Source organism: Apteryx mantelli, chromosome 16 (genome assembly GCF_036417845.1).
Source record: "Apteryx mantelli isolate bAptMan1 chromosome 16, bAptMan1.hap1, whole genome shotgun sequence".
NCBI classification, from domain to species: domain Eukaryota; kingdom Metazoa; phylum Chordata; class Aves; order Apterygiformes; family Apterygidae; genus Apteryx; species Apteryx mantelli.
The window spans coordinates 10256714-10274798 of record NC_089993.1 but is presented as its reverse complement, the minus strand read 5'-3'; the positions used below and the strand labels follow the sequence as shown (position 1 = coordinate 10274798).

The following is an 18085-nucleotide window of genomic DNA, read 5'->3' as shown; positions in this document are numbered from 1 at the left end:
TATGAGTTAAGAGATAATCTGCTGATTTAAATGAACATGACAGCAAATAGACACCACTAGGATCTGCTCTCAGCATCTTCTTGCACCAGTTCTCAAGATTCCCTGATATGTATTTCACGTTACAGTTAAAATCCTTTTATTTTTCCCATTATTTATCAGCTGTAGGATCACTGCACTTTCACAATAATAATAATAATAATAATAATAATAAAAACTTTAGGCAAATATACTTTATGAAACCACAAGAAAAAAATTAAAAGAACAATTAACAAACATTTTGCTACAAAGCACTTTGTTTCTTTAAGCGTTTACTTTTCAGTGTATTATTAACATGATGAAAAGAGCAAGGAGATTGAACTGATGTCATTTTGTTCCATATAGATATAACACCTAGACAGGCGTTCTAGATAGATATTCAAGATAGGTATAACACAGTTGCACTGTGCTGAGAAATATCAATGATAAATCCTATTAACATTATCACAATGCTCTCTAGGAAGAAAATATAGCAAACTGCATTTACTTTCCCACTTTGAGATCTTTGTGTTTTTTTGACTCATCTGTCAGCATACCTGGCTGACAATTTCTTTTCACTGGCTCTGACTCTGGGGGGGCAGATAAGCAAATCCCTTTGGAGCCAGCTCTGATACTACTCTTCATGTTGACTGTCAAGTAGAGTTAAGAAGGGACAATTGTTACTATCTGCCTCAAAGCCTGGTCTGGGACCTGTACGTGTATTTGTGAGCATCAACAACTTTCCAACATATGTGCCTACATTTAGTCTTTGAATTCGTTATTAGGCTTTTAAATATGTGACCCAATTTTCAGAAGTACTGACCACTCAGACATCTGGCGATTTCTGCGTAAGCTGTGATTATTCAGCGTCTCTGAACAAAATCACCCACTGCAGTTTCCACTTTAAAACAATGGAAAGACAGTTGTTGATTTGGTAGATACTGAATTGGACTGCAGATATTAACCTTTGAAAATCAAATTTGAGACTTGTGGCCAGACGTGATACGTAAGTGAACCTGATAGCCCCATGAAATTTGCAATGTCATATAATCAAAAAAGCATCACAGAACTCTGACCATTTTTACTTTCTCTGTACCCATTATTTCATCTCCCTTATGACTTACTCATCATTTTAAACTGCTGAGCATCTTTTAACAGCTAACATTTTTTTTAAAATGGAACTGTCAGAGCAATCTTCTTCTTCACAAATGTTAAAGTTCCTGCATCTATATATTATTACTATATATAAGATACAAAATACTTTAAGCCTTGGATGGACATATTGTGATAATGATATGGAGAGAGATGATTAAAGCTTATTGTCAGGGAGATGCACTAAAAAGGTCTAATGTTTAATAAGAATTTTGATTTTGGTTGCCTGGTGATACATTTTGGAAGGCACACAAAATATATGGTAGCTAAAATCTATTGTTAATTATGTAATAGAGCAACCTTATGCTTCTGTGAAGAGGAGTTTCTTTACTTCTGAGACTTATGACTCACTTCTAGCCCTTGAGAGTCAATAGTGCCAAAACTGACAGACTAAAACTGACGGATCAGTACGACTGCTTCCTGTTCCAGCTCCTGTCCACCGGCGTTCCAGGCATGGAGGAAGGGCGTGCTAGACCAGAACCTGAGTTACCAGTATAACAGAGGTTATATAAAGTCATTCAGGAATTTTTTTAGACAAGGTATTGGTTAGATCTGCTCCTTAGCTGTTCTAACATATGCCAGGGACAGACAGCAGAGGATTAGAAAACTTTCTCTGCTGTATCGTCTTCAGTGTCTAAGCACAGCTTCTCTATGGTCAGGCACAGTATACAGCCTATTCTACTGCCTATAACCTTGAAACATGTTAATGCTTTTTTAGGTCTGTTTAAAAAGGCTTCCTCTCGGCCTTGAAAAGTTGAACTCATGGGAACAAAGGTAGTTGCGTTTTCAGGAGGAAGGATACAAAAGCAGTTCCAATTGTTCTTTTGATCTGCTGTAGCCTTTTTTTTTTTTTTTTTTTGTAACAAGACAAAGATTTTGTTGGCATGAGTTTTGGAATGATCTGCAGAGCCTTCTTTGTCTGTTGCAGCAATCTTTGGACACCTGGCCAATCATTCCAGATCTAAATTCCATGGCAGCCTAATTTTAAGGAGCAGAAACATATACTGTTCTTGGGTATTTGCAATAATATTACAATTCAAAAGCAACATCAGTCTTGCCAAAGAGAGAAACTGACTGGCAGTTTTCCTTGTTCAGAATCAGAGCAATAGCTGTGCAACAGGCAAACCTGGGGGCACAAGTCATTTTTCAGCTATACCGCTTCAAACTGTTTTAGACATTTCGACATTTTTTTTCTCTGTATTCTGAAGACCTATGCAGTACCCATGGGTTTCATCTAGTATATTTGCAAGTTATCCATTTACTCTCTAAATTTATCTGAATTTTCCAAATTAAACCATTTCCTTTGAATTAAACTAAAGCTACAAAAGAACTGTCAGGATTTCATTAATTTCACTCCACGAGTGAATGCTGTGAATGTTCCCTACCCCCAGTCTGTGCAATTACTACAATTTTAGTTTTACAATAAGACTGAAGAGCAAAATATTAGGTGCTATAGGTAGTTTCAGCACTGTAGAATTGCAATAAACTAATTTCTCTACATTAATGAGCCATGAAGACAAATCTCTTGTGCTTTTTCATTCCGGTTGGCTTGATAAGATTTCTCTTGATTGTGGTCCCTGTGCTGTGTGTAAGCTGTATTTTTTTCAGACTTGAAGACAGTAACTAAGAAATAGTCAATGTGATGTGTAAAATATGTAAGCTGTTCCATTTAAAGTTGCTATGAACTCATGAAATTATAACAACAAGCTCATTCTGTCCCAATCTTTTAACAAAAAGAGCAAGGTTAGTTTAAATGATGTCTGTTCAGGAACTATAAAAGGAAATGTATATTCAGTATCAACACACTGCAGGCCAGGTTTTCACACGGTGCTGCACTGATATGATACTAATGATGGCAGTTTTTCAAAATAAGGTAATAAAGGCTTACGAAGAGTTAGCTCTATAACTAAAAGAAAGGTCTAGCACCAGCTGTGTTTTAATCATCTAGCTAGCCTAATACCAATTGCAAAGCATACTCCTCTCCTAATGGAAGGAATGACTAAACTTCAGCAGAGCAGATGGGGTTGTATGATGTATGTTGGTTCAAGAATGTAGAGGTGTTCAAAACAAACTCGTATGCTGTATGGTCCAGGTCTGTTTACAATATTTGTAAATCCTGAGACTGTTTTCAATATCTGTAAACCCCAGGTCTCTTGTAGTTTCCTTGTTAAATGCATTTTGTTTCTTCAGCTCTTGTATGCTAAGGTAATTTCTTTCATGTCCCAAGCTACCTTGTTATTCCACAGTGGACACATTCTAACATTTAAAAGTACTTTTTCAGGATTAGCTTTTGCAAACATGCTGCCGTCATTTGGCCTGATATAGTAGAATCATCACCTTTTTTGTTTTCCAGCTGCAATATATTTTGTATCTATACATCCAAACATCCCATTGCAGTATGAAATAACTATCAAGAAAAGAGATGTTGACTGCTTCACTGCAGTTTCTACATGACATTCTTTATCACAAAATGCCTTTCACATCAATATTACTAGAGATCAGGCTGTCTAGCTGTTTTTTTTTTGGTTTTTTTTTTTTGTTTGTTTTTTTGACAGATTTTCATGGCTCTGGAATGTCTGTTAATAATAATGACTGAGCTATACGGCATTTCTTGGGAATTAATGATGGGCTAGGAGGCTCCAGGGGCTTAGTGCTCAGCAAAGGACTATTCTCTCTAGCAAGAGATACTCAGAGGTTGTATCAACATTGTTATTATTATTAAAAAAAAAAAAAAAGGATTTTGGAACATGGTGATTGCAATTGTTCTATATGAAGTATCTCTATAAAATTATTATTTTGTACATTGCTTCTTCAGATTTATCTCCACCTCAACATTCAGGTTAATTTGTTATCTTTCTGTCTTAATTTTACTCTTTTTCAAATTCTCTATTATCTTCATTAAAAACCCATAATGATCAGTTCTAATAGTTTATACAGTTAAGCACAGAATTGACCCTATATAATACATATATACATATACAGAGTATTATGAACTAAAAATTTCTTTTGAATGTTTTGTGAGGGGTTCTGCCCTTGAAGTTTACCAACCAATATGTTTTGCAAAGGCATGATAATTGTTTTCAAGAGCACCACATTGACACAGAAGGATGAACTTTAACACTGAAAACGTTTTCTGGGCCCTCTTAAGCCTTGGTTTGACCGCTGGGACTGATGAAGGTGCCCATCACTAACAATTTATACATCCGGATAAACATGCACACAGTGTATTTACCCACATCTGGTGATATTGTAGGGACCTTGAGTTGTTGATACGTGTGCACAGAGAACAGAACCGTACGTTGGCTTTTTAATTAAGGCTATGACAGTTTTAACAGCATTTATGTGTTTGCTTGTAGGGTGCTTAGCATGCTAGGTCCTTCATATCAGTTAAGGTCTCTAGGTGCTAATATAGTGCTACTACTATTGCCAGTGATAGCCGGCCTGTTTATATAACTTCCACTGAGACATGGTTATACATTGATACAAGATTTCCCAGAAAAAGCGTAGTTTGTAGTTTATATTTGAGCTACAAGCTTGCTATTGATCCACATGTGAACGTCTCAGTGGAATCAAGGGAAAGAAGACGGGGATAAAAAAAATAATAGAAGTATTTCATTTTGCATAAAGTCTATGCCTAAAATTAAGTATTTCACTTAACTAAATAGATACAGGCTTGAGTGAAGACAACTCTGTAGACACTACTTGAAGCATTCATCTTCTCAATTGTTCCACAGACAAGTTACATTAGTTATAGGATAAAACTGTAGAAAAATAGGTAATTACTGCTTACCTTAAAGCAATGCTAATAAGAAAAGTCCTAAAAGTGGAAGGTCATAGTGCTAAACTGTGAAATCTTAAGTGTTTCTGGACAGTTGATAAAGACGACTGAAATCAATAAATTTTTTATTGACTGACTTCAGTGAGAAAGGCTTTATAAAAATCACATAATGACCCAACATGTACCTCAGTACTGTGTGAAAGTTTTCTTGTTTCCACTATTATACTTAATGTTTTGTATTTTGATAATGTGGGTAGGTGTTCTTACAGCTATGTGCTATGAAGCCATTAACACAAACTGTAGCAGGCCTAGTACAAGGGGTCTGTGACTGGTCAAGAACTGTAATTCATGGTAAATATTTAAGACATGATACAGATAAAATAACTCTACTGCTAATAGGACTAACAGGCACAGAGAGCATAACTAAAGTAACTTGTGATTAACTAGGCTAACTTACAGTTTATTCAATCAGATGCATAGAACCCAGAAGCAAAGTCTTCTGGTGTCACAAGAAATGTTTTCTTCAAGGAGCTTTAAATCAAGCTCCTGCATTCCCTAGTTCTGGGTTCTGTTTCCGAGTATATGCCACTTAGGGTCACATTCTGTTCGCACGGAATAGAAGCCAGCAGATAGAATCTAGCCTAAATCCTTCAGGCTTTGCAGCTATAGGAGAATTCTTAAGGAAAACCCCATGATCTCAGCAAAACAACAAACTTGTACTATAGCTAGTCAGGATTAAGAGCCCACAAAATAAATCATTTTATGATGTTATTATTTCTGCACATGCATAGCACTAATCATGCAAAATCTTTAAGCAGCTTTTTAGCAGTGAAATCACCAGGGAAACTTGCATAATCTTATGTGCCTGACAGGACTGGACCTTAAATGTCTCCAAATGCAATAAGAAGTATGCAACAGATTCATTTTGTGCAGTATTTTCAGCACAAACTGCATCACAAAGTGTTAAATAATAAATAATAGCAGAGAGAAGTATACACAAGGGAGGAATGATATGATTTCAGAGGAGACTTGAAAGGGGATGTTGATGAGGTGGAGGTTTTAAGAATTAAATATTAAAAACAAAGAAGGCTGGTTTTGGCTAGGACTAGTTGTTTGTCTCTGCTGAGAAGTCAAGGGCCTTTCTTACCTTCCTCCTGGACAAGGATGCCAGGCTTATTGTCAAACTGTTCAGTAGAATCGTCACTGTACTTAGAGTCTATTTTTAAGAGAAGGCAAAGGATCACAATTAGCCAACTACAGCCCTCTCCGATTCCAAACGTCTGCTTTGTCCTCTGCCTCACCTTTCTGTTGATTTACTGCTTAACATCTCGGCACGAAGTTGGCCAAAGTTGCCGAAGTGCAGCGGCAGCATAGCCCCCCTGCAAGAGAAGACGAAGAAGAACAGTAAGTCTGTGGCGCACGGTTGCGGGCAGCGAGCCTCGGAGCCCCAGCAGACAAGCCCCTCTTCCTCGGAGACAGCAGTGGCCTGCAAGGCCGCAGTGAGGCTGTCATGGACATGTCCCCGAGGAGAAGGGAAGCTGCTCTAAGCACCAGCCCACGCTGTTAAGTTACGCCATAATGGGCTTATTTCCTACATTTGGTGGCAGCATAGTATTCGGGATAATATTATCACTACTTGCGCAGGTTACTGCCAAGCCTAAAGACGGAGATGAGAGAGTTAAACAACAGGGATGGGGAGCGAATCACTAAAAAGTCTTTCCCAGAGTCAGAGCTCCGTTTGGGGGAAGTTATTTTAATTCGGCGTCTCACAAACAACCCGCAGCCTCAGCGTGTCCTCCGGAGCCAGCCCGACCGACACGATAACAAGATTCTCAGACACACGACGCCCGGGGCAGCTCGTGCTCAGCAGCCGTAGCGGCAGCGCCGCTCCGGAACGCGCCGCGCGGGGAGTAGCGCGGAGCCCGCTCGCGCCCCGCGGATGCGGCGCTGCCGGGAGGAGCCGCCCGCCACTCACCGGTACGTGAAGCCTCGGCGCGCGGCCCCCCGCGCCCGCCAGAAGCATCGCCCCGCTCGGCCAGGAGAGCGGCGCCCCGCTCCCCCCCGCCGCGCGGCCGCCGGCTCCCTTCGGGGTGAGCGCGGCGGGCGGGAGCCGCTCGCGCCCCCGTCCCCCCCCGCGGTGCCCGGGCGGGGCGCCGCGCGCCGGCCGTTGCCCGCCCTGAGGGCGCCGCGCGCAGCCCGCCCGCCCGCCCTGAGGGGCCGCGCGGGGGGGGGGAGGGGAGGGGCGGGGAGCCGCTCCCGCGCTTTTGGCGACGCACCTGTGGGGAGCGCCCGTCCGCCCGCCCGGGCGGGAAGGCGCTTATGTAAGGGGCTGCCGGGGAGCGGGCGGCCGGCCGGCCCCGGGCGGTGGGAGGACGGGGCCGCGCAGGGGCTGCTGAGGGGGAGGCGGCGGCGCGCAGCCTCCTGCGGGCGCCTCGGCGGACGGGCCGGGCTGGGCTCGCCTCGTCCTCGCTGCCCGCCGGGGCGGCTTCCCCTCGCCCCGCCCGCCGCCGGCTGGATGCCGCGGCGAGTCCCGCGGCGGTCGTCGCCTTCCTTGCGCGGGCGCGGGCGCGGCCCGGGGCGGAGCGGAGCGGGGCGGGCGCCGGGCCGGGGCTGGCTGCGGGAGTTGTGCGAGGGAGCGCGGGAAGGCGGGAGCCCCCCGGCGCCTGCTCGCCGCCACGAGGCAGCGCGGGGAGGCGCCGGCTCCCCCCCCTCCCCCGCCTCGCGGCCCCCCTCGGCGGCCCGCCGCGGTGCCCCCCGCTGCCGCCGCCACCTCCGCCCCTCGCACCCGCCTCCTCGCGCGCTGCCTCGCTCCGCGCGCTCCGCTCCACAAGTGCCGCTCGCCGCTGTCGCGCGGAGCGGCGCGGAGCGGCGCCCCCCTCCCTCCCCCCCCCCCCCGGCCCGGCCCGGCCCGGCCCGGCCCGGCCCGCGCGGGGCTGTCCGCGGTGCTGAAGGCGAGCGCGGGCCGAGCGGGCGCCCGGCCCCTGACGGAGCCCCTTTATGTTCAGCTCCCGGCGCGGCGCAGCATCCAGCGGCTCGAGCGGCGGCGGCGGCGGCGGCGGCGCGGGGCCGGGGCCAGGGCCGGGCGGAAGGATGGAAGGCTTGATCCGGCTGCTCTTCGGCTACCTGGTGGCGGACCTCCTCACGCTGGTGTGCCGGGCGCAGGAGAAAGCCGGCCAGCAGCTGGGGAGCTTCGTGGTGCTCTCGGGAGGGAACCACTCCAGCCTCGGGGAGCAGCTAGACCCCTCCGAGCCGCCTCCCACCCCGGACTTCTGCAGGGGCTACTTCGACGTGATGGGGCAGTGGGACCCCCCCTTCAACTGCAGCTCGGGGGAGTTCATCTTCTGCTGCGGCACTTGTGGCTTCAGGTTTTGCTGCAAGTTCAAGAAGACGAGGCTGGATCAAAGCACCTGCACAAACTACGAGACGCCGCTGTGGATGAACACTGGGAAGCCTCCTTCCCGCATAGACGACCCTCTGCACGACCCCACCAGGGATAAAACCAACCTCATCGTCTACATCATCTGTGGGGTTGTGGCGGTCATGGTGCTGGTGGGGATCTTCACCAAACTGGGGCTGGAGAAGGCGCACAGACCCCAGCGGGAGCACATGTCCAGGTAAGGCTGGGTGCCAGCAGCAGGGTCCCCTCCCCCCCACAGCCTAAGAGGAGCGAGGAGCCCATGTGTCCCTGCTAAACAACTCCAGCCAGGCAGGCTGCGTTCCTCTGCAAGGCGGCAGAGGAAGACCAACTTTGGAGAGCAGGGTTCCCATGCTTCCCCAAGCCCAGGTTGTCAAACTGCACGTATGCTGAGGAAGACTAGAAATAATTGTGAAGCCTGCACAGAGAGTAGTCCATTTTTATCTGCAGTGTCTGACCCTCTCCCCAACAAGATCCAGCAAGTGTTCCCGGATATAATGTGCATGAATAGCAAAAAAAAAAAAAAAAAAAAAAAAAAAATCTGAAACCAGCAACACTGAATTATAGAAAGGCTGATGGGTTCCTCTTCCAACAGTTTCAAGGCTCAGAAAATGTTTTTACTTCTCAGCCGAAGGATGTAAACAAATGTCATCTCACCCTCCCTCTCCAGCTGCAAAATGGTTTTGGCAGGACCTTCCCTACTCCCCCAGCCCTTGCAAGTGTGTGAGCTATTTGTAAAATATCTGAGCTGTGAAAATGAGCCAGGGTGGAAGGGGGAGAGGGAAACACAAAAAGCAAAAGCTGTTATAGAATTTCTTGACATTTTTCAGTTACTATTGAGAGGAAAAATATGGAATATGAAAGTCTTTGTCATCTATATATGTGTGTTACTCTCTGTGTATCCACAGTGTAATGGCTGAGTTATATCAAAGAACGTCTCCCCCCCTGCTAGAGTTAGGCATGCTGTGTGCTGTCTACTCCAGATACTGGCTGCCTAGTGGTGGATAGGAAGGTGGGCAGCTCAGGACAGAGCCCAGTAGCTTTAACAACATATTTCAAACCCAGATTGTCACAGCAGTTCAAAATCAAGGCATTATACATTTGTCAAGTTTGCAGTCTGTCTGATTTGTTATGCTAATCCCAGGCACATGAAAGTAAAGCAGATTTGGGGGTGGGGGAGGGCAGAAGGCATTTAAAAAGGCAAATAGCTCCATTAAAGTCTCTGAATCAGTTCCAGCATCTTGGGCAACTTTAGTGGTGAAATGCAATTAAAAGGATGCCTTCTACTGGACATGCAGTGTGACAGAAAGCTTCTTCCTCTTGTCCTGACTGGTTATGGTGTAATTCACAATCTTTAAAGCTTAGATGAAGAATCAACCTTGGAAAGACAGCCAAGAGATCAACACAACACTAGGAGCCTTTTTTTCTTATTGAAGTTTCTGTATGGCTTTGGGATTAATGGCTTATCCTGAAATGAACAGAGAAATCCACCAAAAATAGTCCTGTGAATGCATCACCAGTTCACTAGCAATTATTTGCTATTTATAAACTGCCTGATATGGATACGCATTTACTACTGAGAAACAAAGCACACCACAGAAATTTTAGTCAATTCAACATTGTGTGCCAGTGGTGATTCTGCAAAGAATCTTTGTTGAGCAAGGTTCAATAATTCTTTAGTCATTTTGAATATCTTGAACTACTAACTTGAGAAAAAGAATATATGGGTGTCCTTTTAAAAAAAAAATTATACTCTTTAAACTATGGAGTTGAAGCTCCTTAAGGAAAAAGCTCTCCTTTGCTTCAGTCTATTTTTGTAGTGCCTTCATGCAGGCAAAAAGGCAGGGCTCATAACAGTTACAGAAAACAGGACAGAGTGAAGGTGTTGTCATCCCTGCTTATATCTGGCTTGAACTGGTACTATTTCTACTAGTAGAAGTACTTGTTAAAGAAGCTCCGTGTATTTGCTATCTAAAGTACAGGTGTGAAGGATTCTGAAAGGATATTCTGTCTTCGTTTATGGAAATAGCATTACAGGGGATTGGAATATCATTCTGAAATCCTTCAGTCATGTATGCATAAAGATTAGGTTTCTGAAGCAGTTCTTAGAAAGGTCATCTGTTACCCTGATTACTTAACATTGTTTGAAATCTCGTACTTTTCTCTCCATGAAAATGTTCGAGTCAGGATTATAGAAACTTGGAAAGTCATGATCACATGGAAAAACAGTCACCCACTCAGTACACATAATAGCTAGTCATGTTCTGAAAAGACAGTACTATAGCTCTTTTTAAAAAGAAAGTTCTCACATTCTGATTACAGCTATGTAGGGTGGGTTTACCATTACTTGTAAAAGAAATTAGATTTGTAAATACCTTAGTCAATCTAAAAATCTGTTCATTGAGTGAAGAATTGAAGTAACCTCTTTGTCCTTGCATGTGTGTTTAACTAAAATATTCTATCCTAGGTCATTTTACACTGCTAATGTTTTGGGAGAAAAAAGGCTGCAGTGTTTAAGAAATAAATAATTTATGTGTTTAAACAGTTAATAGTACCAGCAATTAAAATACTATCTAGCCTATATTCATATTCACATTCACCTTCTTTTATAATATCCATCACTACAATATCGGGGGGGAAAATGTTTTTTCCTATACTGAACCTTATTAAAAAGCAAAAGTATAATGCACTGAGAGTGCTTGGTAGGCCAAACCAGGAGTACTATGTGTTACTCCATTTTGGCAGGCAGCAAGAAGCACACACAGGCTGATTTTTCTTTTATTCCCTTAGTTAAGATTGTCTGCTTTCCCTTACCTAGCCAATGGATGCATGAAACATGTGAATCGTCTTCATTCCTGTGAACAAATTCACCAGAGGAAGGGATGGTACAGCTTATCAAAAAAATACAGTGCACGGTGTAGACTGTTTTTTTAATGAAAGATTTTAAGTCAACAGAATACAACTGGTGTAGATTATGTAATTTCATTTCTGATTTACTAAAAATATTTTAAAATATGAACAGAGACATTCTCTGACACATGGAAATAAGAACATTGACTTATAAATGGGAAGCAAGACTGTAGCATCCTTATTAATTCCTTATATTATTTCTTCTTGTCATCAGTGGATCTGTTGTTGAAGTAAGACATTAGTGTGTGTGTGTGTGTGTGTGTGTGTGTGTGTGTGTAAGAGTGGTATAATATGTTAATAAAGGAAACTTCACAGACTTGGCAAGTGTAGTTTTTGTAGCCATTCATTGCATCTTGTTTACTGCTATATCAAAACAAACCAAGAACACTCCATTCATTTCACTGAATTTTCCTAAATGTTTGACAATCAGAAAAGCATTGGGGAAATGTATTTAGTTAGTGACAACAATCCACAGGGGAAAAAAAGCTCTGTTGGACAAGTCTATTTATATAGGGGGGAAAAAAAGAGGTTTTTTAGAGTTTTTTTTTTTTTTTAAGGAAAGCTTGTTACTTCCTGTTGTTTTGAGGAAAAAGGCCAAGTGTGGCACTGTTGACATTTTCTTTTTGTTCTTCTGATCAGTGCTTTTCAGTAAAACACACTTACTGTTGGTATGGGGCTGTAAATATGGAAGAGGAAAATGGAGAGGGAAGTACAGTATGAAATCTGCATAGCATATTTCCCTCTGGACATCACATGTTAATGTTCATATCACTCTCCTTTATAACTTTGTTCCTTGACATTAAAAGGAGTTAGATGTTTCCTTCAGCTATTGAGTATGCAAGGACTGAGCAGTAATAATATCCAAATAGTGTAACTCTTCCTCTGCTCTTCTGCCTTCCAAGAGAGGGAATAAGATGGTGTATGTTACCACATACAGCAAGAAGAATGAGTGTCTGTGGCAGTATTGTGCCTAAAAGGACATAGGGGAGTGATCTGCCTCCTGAAGTGTATTTACAGGCTCTGTTGGGCATTTAAGTGCAGCATGTGCTTGCTGCTTAAGATGACATCAATGGGACTTCCAGGCTCCACTAGTTAAAGTGGAGAATCCTCTTTCTTGAAAATGAGTTGGAAAGGAACTCCACAGTTTCCTTGCTGTAGAAAAAGCTTTACTTTTCTTCCATGGAAGAGATTTTCAGTAAATAAAACTCTAGCTTTGTCTTCTTCCCTAATCCTTGTGGAGAATGTGTAAACAAATCAAGAATATTTATGCCCTATAGCTCCTGTTTTTTTGTAGCAGAGCTTCTGACAGTATGTTAGCAGCCTTCTGAATATCATGAACCCTCTGAGCTCTTCTTTCTTCCTTCACAATGTGCTGAGCTCACAAGTCAAGTCTGTTGTTGATCATTCAAAAGGCATGTACCTAGGACCAAAAATAGTCTGGCTTGCCAAAATGCTGAATCCTATGTGTGAAATTATTTCCCTTATGGGTTTTGACTCAAATTTGGAGGCAAAGTATGACAACTGACCTTTCATGAAATATCCCGTGTTTGAGCTTCTTCAGACTTATAACCATAAACAAAATGCCTGGCTACACATGCTTTGTAACATCTGAAAATAGTGTTACATATCCAAAGAGCAAAATCTTATAATAAGAGAAATCCCGAAGGTTATTGATACTTCCTGGATAGTTCTGGGCTGTGAACTCGTGTAGCTAACATTTCTGCACTTCTGTAATATTGCAATCAATACCACTATTAAGACTTACTGATATCACTACCTGATTAGAAGCTTATCTTGTATTTTGCATTTTTTTTGAACAATCATTAAATGTGGCACAGGTATGGATAGAGGCCCCTTACATATATCATTTTCCAATTGGACCAGCTCAAACAATTTATTTGGATAATGAACAAAATCTGTATGATGATATTCAAGTGGGACAAATGCATGAAGTCTGTTGGCCTATGCGGAATTTTTCAAAGCAAACATCTATTCAAGGACTTTGTCATGTGCATGTCAGGGGCCCAAAACTCTTTTATCAATTTAATTACATGGGCAAACCCCTAAAAGAACAAAATGCAGGTACTTTGTGCTTCGATGATATGAGCTGCTACACATTCTTAACTCCTTCTGACAACAGTGGAAGGACAAGCTTTTTTATATGAAATATTCTGCCCTTGAACAGATTGTACAATTTTGGCTAACACAGGATAAACATAGGTGCAGTGTCATTAAAATAGAACTTGAGGGTGAGAAGTTCCTTTTTCCTTTATATAATAGGAGTTGGACAGCTAATTCCTTAAAATCCTTTTGAAAAATCCATCCTAAAATGGTAGAGGACTTAGCTGGCATTTTCACAGACAGGCAGTAGTTAATCTGGCATCATATGGGGTGTTATTTAAAGTCTACAGTGAACAATATTTACCATCAGATTAAGGGCAGTGAAGAAAGTATCTCTGAAAACTCGCTCTCACAAAGTTGAAAAATACTAATTTGTGTATTATGAGATCATCCAGGTTTAAGTCCCAGACTGAAGTTAGAAACTTTCATTTGCATTTATTCCCTTTGCAGAAATGTGCCCAGTTGCCTCTGGAATTAATATTGGTATCAGTAATTTCTTTTGTATAAAACTTGTTTCAAACTATGTTTTTTAATATAATCCTTTCCTTTTGCAGCATTTTCTACATACCTTTGTGAATCTCTTCTATTGAATTTTTATTTTTCTATGTAGGCCAGCTCTGCTATTTCTGCTGTATAAGCAATGCTTCAAATGGGAACATTGCTCTGATACCATTAATCATTTGGTTGCTATCTCCTGACCTTTTACAGTATCAACAGAGTATTTCTGTAACATGTTGATCACAACTGTAACTAATATTTTAATATCATAATGCTAGCTGTAAACACAAGGAAACATATCCAAAGCAATTTTCCTGCATTTTGAGAGCAAGATCCAGCTCAGAATTCCTCTCTGTCTGTCCATCTACATGTAACTTAAATGAAACTACTATGTAATTCTTCAAAGTATGTTGCTTCTTGATCAAGAAATCATCATGTCACAGAAATAAGGTGGAGGAGCTAGATGGCACTTGCCTTGGCTCTCACTAGTGAATGTGTTTATTTTTTTTTATTTATTAATTTATAAGCCAGTCTTTCTTGATGCAGTATCTGGGACACTGTATAAAATTTTGTAGAAAATTAAACCAACTGGGCACAGTGCCCAGAAAATTCATCCATTCCCTTAAAAAATAGCTCAAGTGGTCTAAAAATTAAAGCTAGTAGAAAAAAGGAGGCAAATAATGGTCAGTGGTGCATGGACCTGAATAGAAAAGACTTGTGTTGAACCCTGAAGACATTAGTAACAGATGCCATGTCTTTCCTTTGCCTAAGGCCACCTTCTGCAGGTAGGCCAATTATTCTGTAGGGCACAGCAGTTCAGCAGCTCGTTATATTGCACGTACCTAAGAGCTAATCCAGCCCTGAAGTCAAAGGTAAATGTCCGTAGCCCAGAATCATGGAGAGATGTAGACGTTGCCACGCTGAGAGTTTTAGAGCTTAAAACTTAGTCACTAGCTCTGGATTCAGAAGGCTGATATAGGTGCATATACTTACCTACGTGCCTGAGAATAGGATTTATAATAGGCAGGACACTGAGCAGTGAAACTAGTCCATAGAACATATCCAAGAGTGGGATGAACCTGTCTCTCTGCAGGAAGAAGCCATGACCAGCGTCAGGTTGGCCTGCCCTACCGTTAGGATTCCTTTTGCTCGCTCCCTCTCTGCTACCATGAAGCTTTCGTCCTGTTTCTGAACTTGCTTCAAAGAGATAAAGAATGTTCCCATCCAAGCTTTGCTCCATCTTAAGCATTAGGACACTCTCAGATAGGTTAGAAAAGACATTTTTAAACTGACCCTCTGGATGGGAAAAGCTTAAATCCCTGATCATGACGAGTGCTTTGTTTACTAGACTATTATGTGACAAGCAGCTGACCTTCCATCTTTGGTGACTTTTCTGAATGAAAATGACCATGACTGCTGGGTTGTGTGGTGCTGTGTGCAATTGCATGTGTGACAGTCTACTTTGCTGGTCCTGCTGGTAATCTAGGTGTGAGGATAGCTAGTTTGTGAAGGCCGTAGACAGGGGTTAGGTGCTGAGGTGCTCGGCTTAACCAAGACAGCCATGTCACAGAGCATATGCAATAGCAGACTGCTACAAGTCTAAGCAAGCTTAGATTAAGCTCCCACAGAGCTAAGATCCCTAAAAAAGTTCATGCATTTCTGTGTATTATTGCTAGCATTCTGTCTAAGACTGCTTAAAATGAATCTGAAGTGCGAAGTCCCACTATGGATCTGAGTCCCTGACTTCACTGTGAATAGAACTGGCTTCTCCAGTGCACATTACAATAGACTGTCTCAAACTAAAGAAAAAACAAAACTGGAATATATAGCAAATGCCTTACAGATTTTGCAACAGATTTATTCTGATTTTGTTTGTTCCTCAGAGCTCTTGCTGATGTTATGCGACCTCAAGGTCCTTGTACAACAGATCATATGGAAAGAGATCTAAACATTGTAGTACATGTGCAACATTATGAAAACATGGAGACAAGACCTCCTCCAAATAATTTACGTAAGTTGCATTATAACTATGTCAATATTTTGGAATGCTGGGACTCAAATGAGTATAATGAAACAAATATTGCTGAACATCAAATAAGTTTAGGCAGTACATGGGTTCTTGTAAATTTGAAATATTCTTTCTCTAAGAATGAGAAATAGGATTTCCTAGTGCAAATAATAGTGCAACACTAACAAAAAAACATTTTGAATAGAAAAATAACCACTTATTGAATTTATTTTTAATCTGTTGTTATGGATGACAAATATATGTTTTATATCTTTGTCTCTTTCTAAATGGTGTTTTCATTCAACTCATTAAGCTATTAATTATTCTGTGTTTTTCTGTACCAAAATACAAATAGCTAAGCTTACAGTAAGACAAGATGCTTCATAAGGCTGTAAGGTCTCATAAGAAAGAGGTTTCATTAGGCTATTATATCATCTTCACTTGTATAATAGCTAAATACTTTTCTGGAGAGCATGAAGTGGTATGTGGTTTTCATGTTCTCTTTTTTTTTTTCCAAGAGGAAGATTATTATATTATTTTTTAATATTTTACTCTGTATCTGCTCTGTTACATGTTTAAGTTATTGAAGGCAAGAAAAAAGTGCATCTTGAACTTTCAAAGGAAATACGGTGACATTTGTAGTGGTTCTGAAATGCTAGGCAGCTTAGTTCTCAGTCTTGAATTAGACCATAGTACAGATCTTTCTTATGTACAGATACATTTTTGTTCTTGTGATGAACAGTTTCACTGTAATTTTAATTTGCATATATATTTTACATATTTTATATTCATCTATAAATTTTTTTTATATATGCATACATACACACACAAATTATAGATGGTAGATCTACAAATTCAAGTTCAATATATTTATGCATCATTCAGAAAGGTGTGGATTATTTCTTAGGCAATGGATGGTTTTATTCTGTGCTGAAGATCTTCAATGAGCATTTTACTGCAAATATACTTTTACTGCAATGGTATTTGTATTTTGAAACATTTTAAGTATACTCACTGGTCTATCTTTCTGTAAGTATAGAAGGCAGAAAATTTGTTTATATTTGGACAAAGAATTAATTTTACTTGCATGGCACTATGCAATTATTGTGAAATTATACTGCTCCTTTCTTTTGGGGGAACAGCATAAAAGCAGTGAGGGAAAGAGAAGATTCTTACGCTGCATGCGCTTTTGATGTTTGTTTTGTGGTAGAGGCTGAGTATGATTTCTTATGCTATGGTTACAAAATAACAGGAGAGAATAAAAGCTGTGCCCTCTAATAAAGATACCACATATAGTGAAGTGTGACATCTAATCTGTCTGCACTGCTCTCCAGCAAAGTACTTCCACCTGGGCCTGTGCAGTTCTTCCACACTGCAGAGAGGGAATTACATAGTTTTACTGCAGCATTACATCTCTAATTGTATAAAAGCACACCACTTCTTGAGAGAAATTTATGCTTCTCTCTCAATGAAAGGTGGTCTAGCCCCCTGGAGTCATGAACTTCTAAAGGTTTAAGGGAGGGTGGGAATATGTAATATATCTCTGTCTTTGCTCTGTGTATTAGCTCTTTGCTGATTGCTCTCCTCTGATCTTCCTGTGACCATGCTTTCAAGAAGGAAGATAACAAATGGTAATGAAGTTACAGTACAATCCTTAGCTTCTTCCATATTTTAAACATACTCAGAATCCCAGTTAATGAAAAGAGCTAGAAAGTAAACAGATTCTTACTGCATTGATAGTAGCTTGATATTTTTATAATCTTCACACTGAGATATTCAGATTAAAATACTTTATATATAATAATATAAGGCACACCACAGCAGGTCTTTAAACTCATTGAGTTTCTTGGATTTGAATTCAGATTTAAGCCTGCTTCTGTACTGTTGCACATGTATGTAACTCACTGGAGCTGCATAGTTTCATAATCAAGAAAGAAAGATACAGTTAATAGTACCTTAGGATGTTGACTTATAGATGGCCCAAGATATCTGTACCACCTCTTTGTCTTAGGAGCTGGCCCTCTGGCACAGATGGAAGAATTATATGTGAATTATCTCTTGCACCACTGCAGTTTACAACATGCAAGCACTAGTGCTACTTTGGAGTTATCTTAATACATTGGGCAATAAATAGGGGCAGTTCAAGGACTGCTTCACATACGGTTCAGGCATTCCTGCCACAGGTGGA

The 18085-nt window shown here is 41.4% G+C and overlaps 1 protein-coding gene across 1 annotated transcript in view; it reads left to right on the top strand.

The window, feature by feature from the left end:
- The first annotated feature begins 7927 nt into the window (after window positions 1-7927).
- SHISA9 (shisa family member 9) overlaps window positions 7928-18085 on the top strand; it is a 195325-nt gene continuing 185167 nt past the window's right edge. The window contains exons 1-2 of the mRNA XM_013940248.2: window positions 7928-8559; window positions 15773-15900. Of these exons, the coding sequence (XP_013795702.2) occupies window positions 7943-8559; window positions 15773-15900 (745 nt within the window). The 5' untranslated portion in view covers window positions 7928-7942. The remainder of the gene's footprint in view (window positions 8560-15772; window positions 15901-18085) is intronic.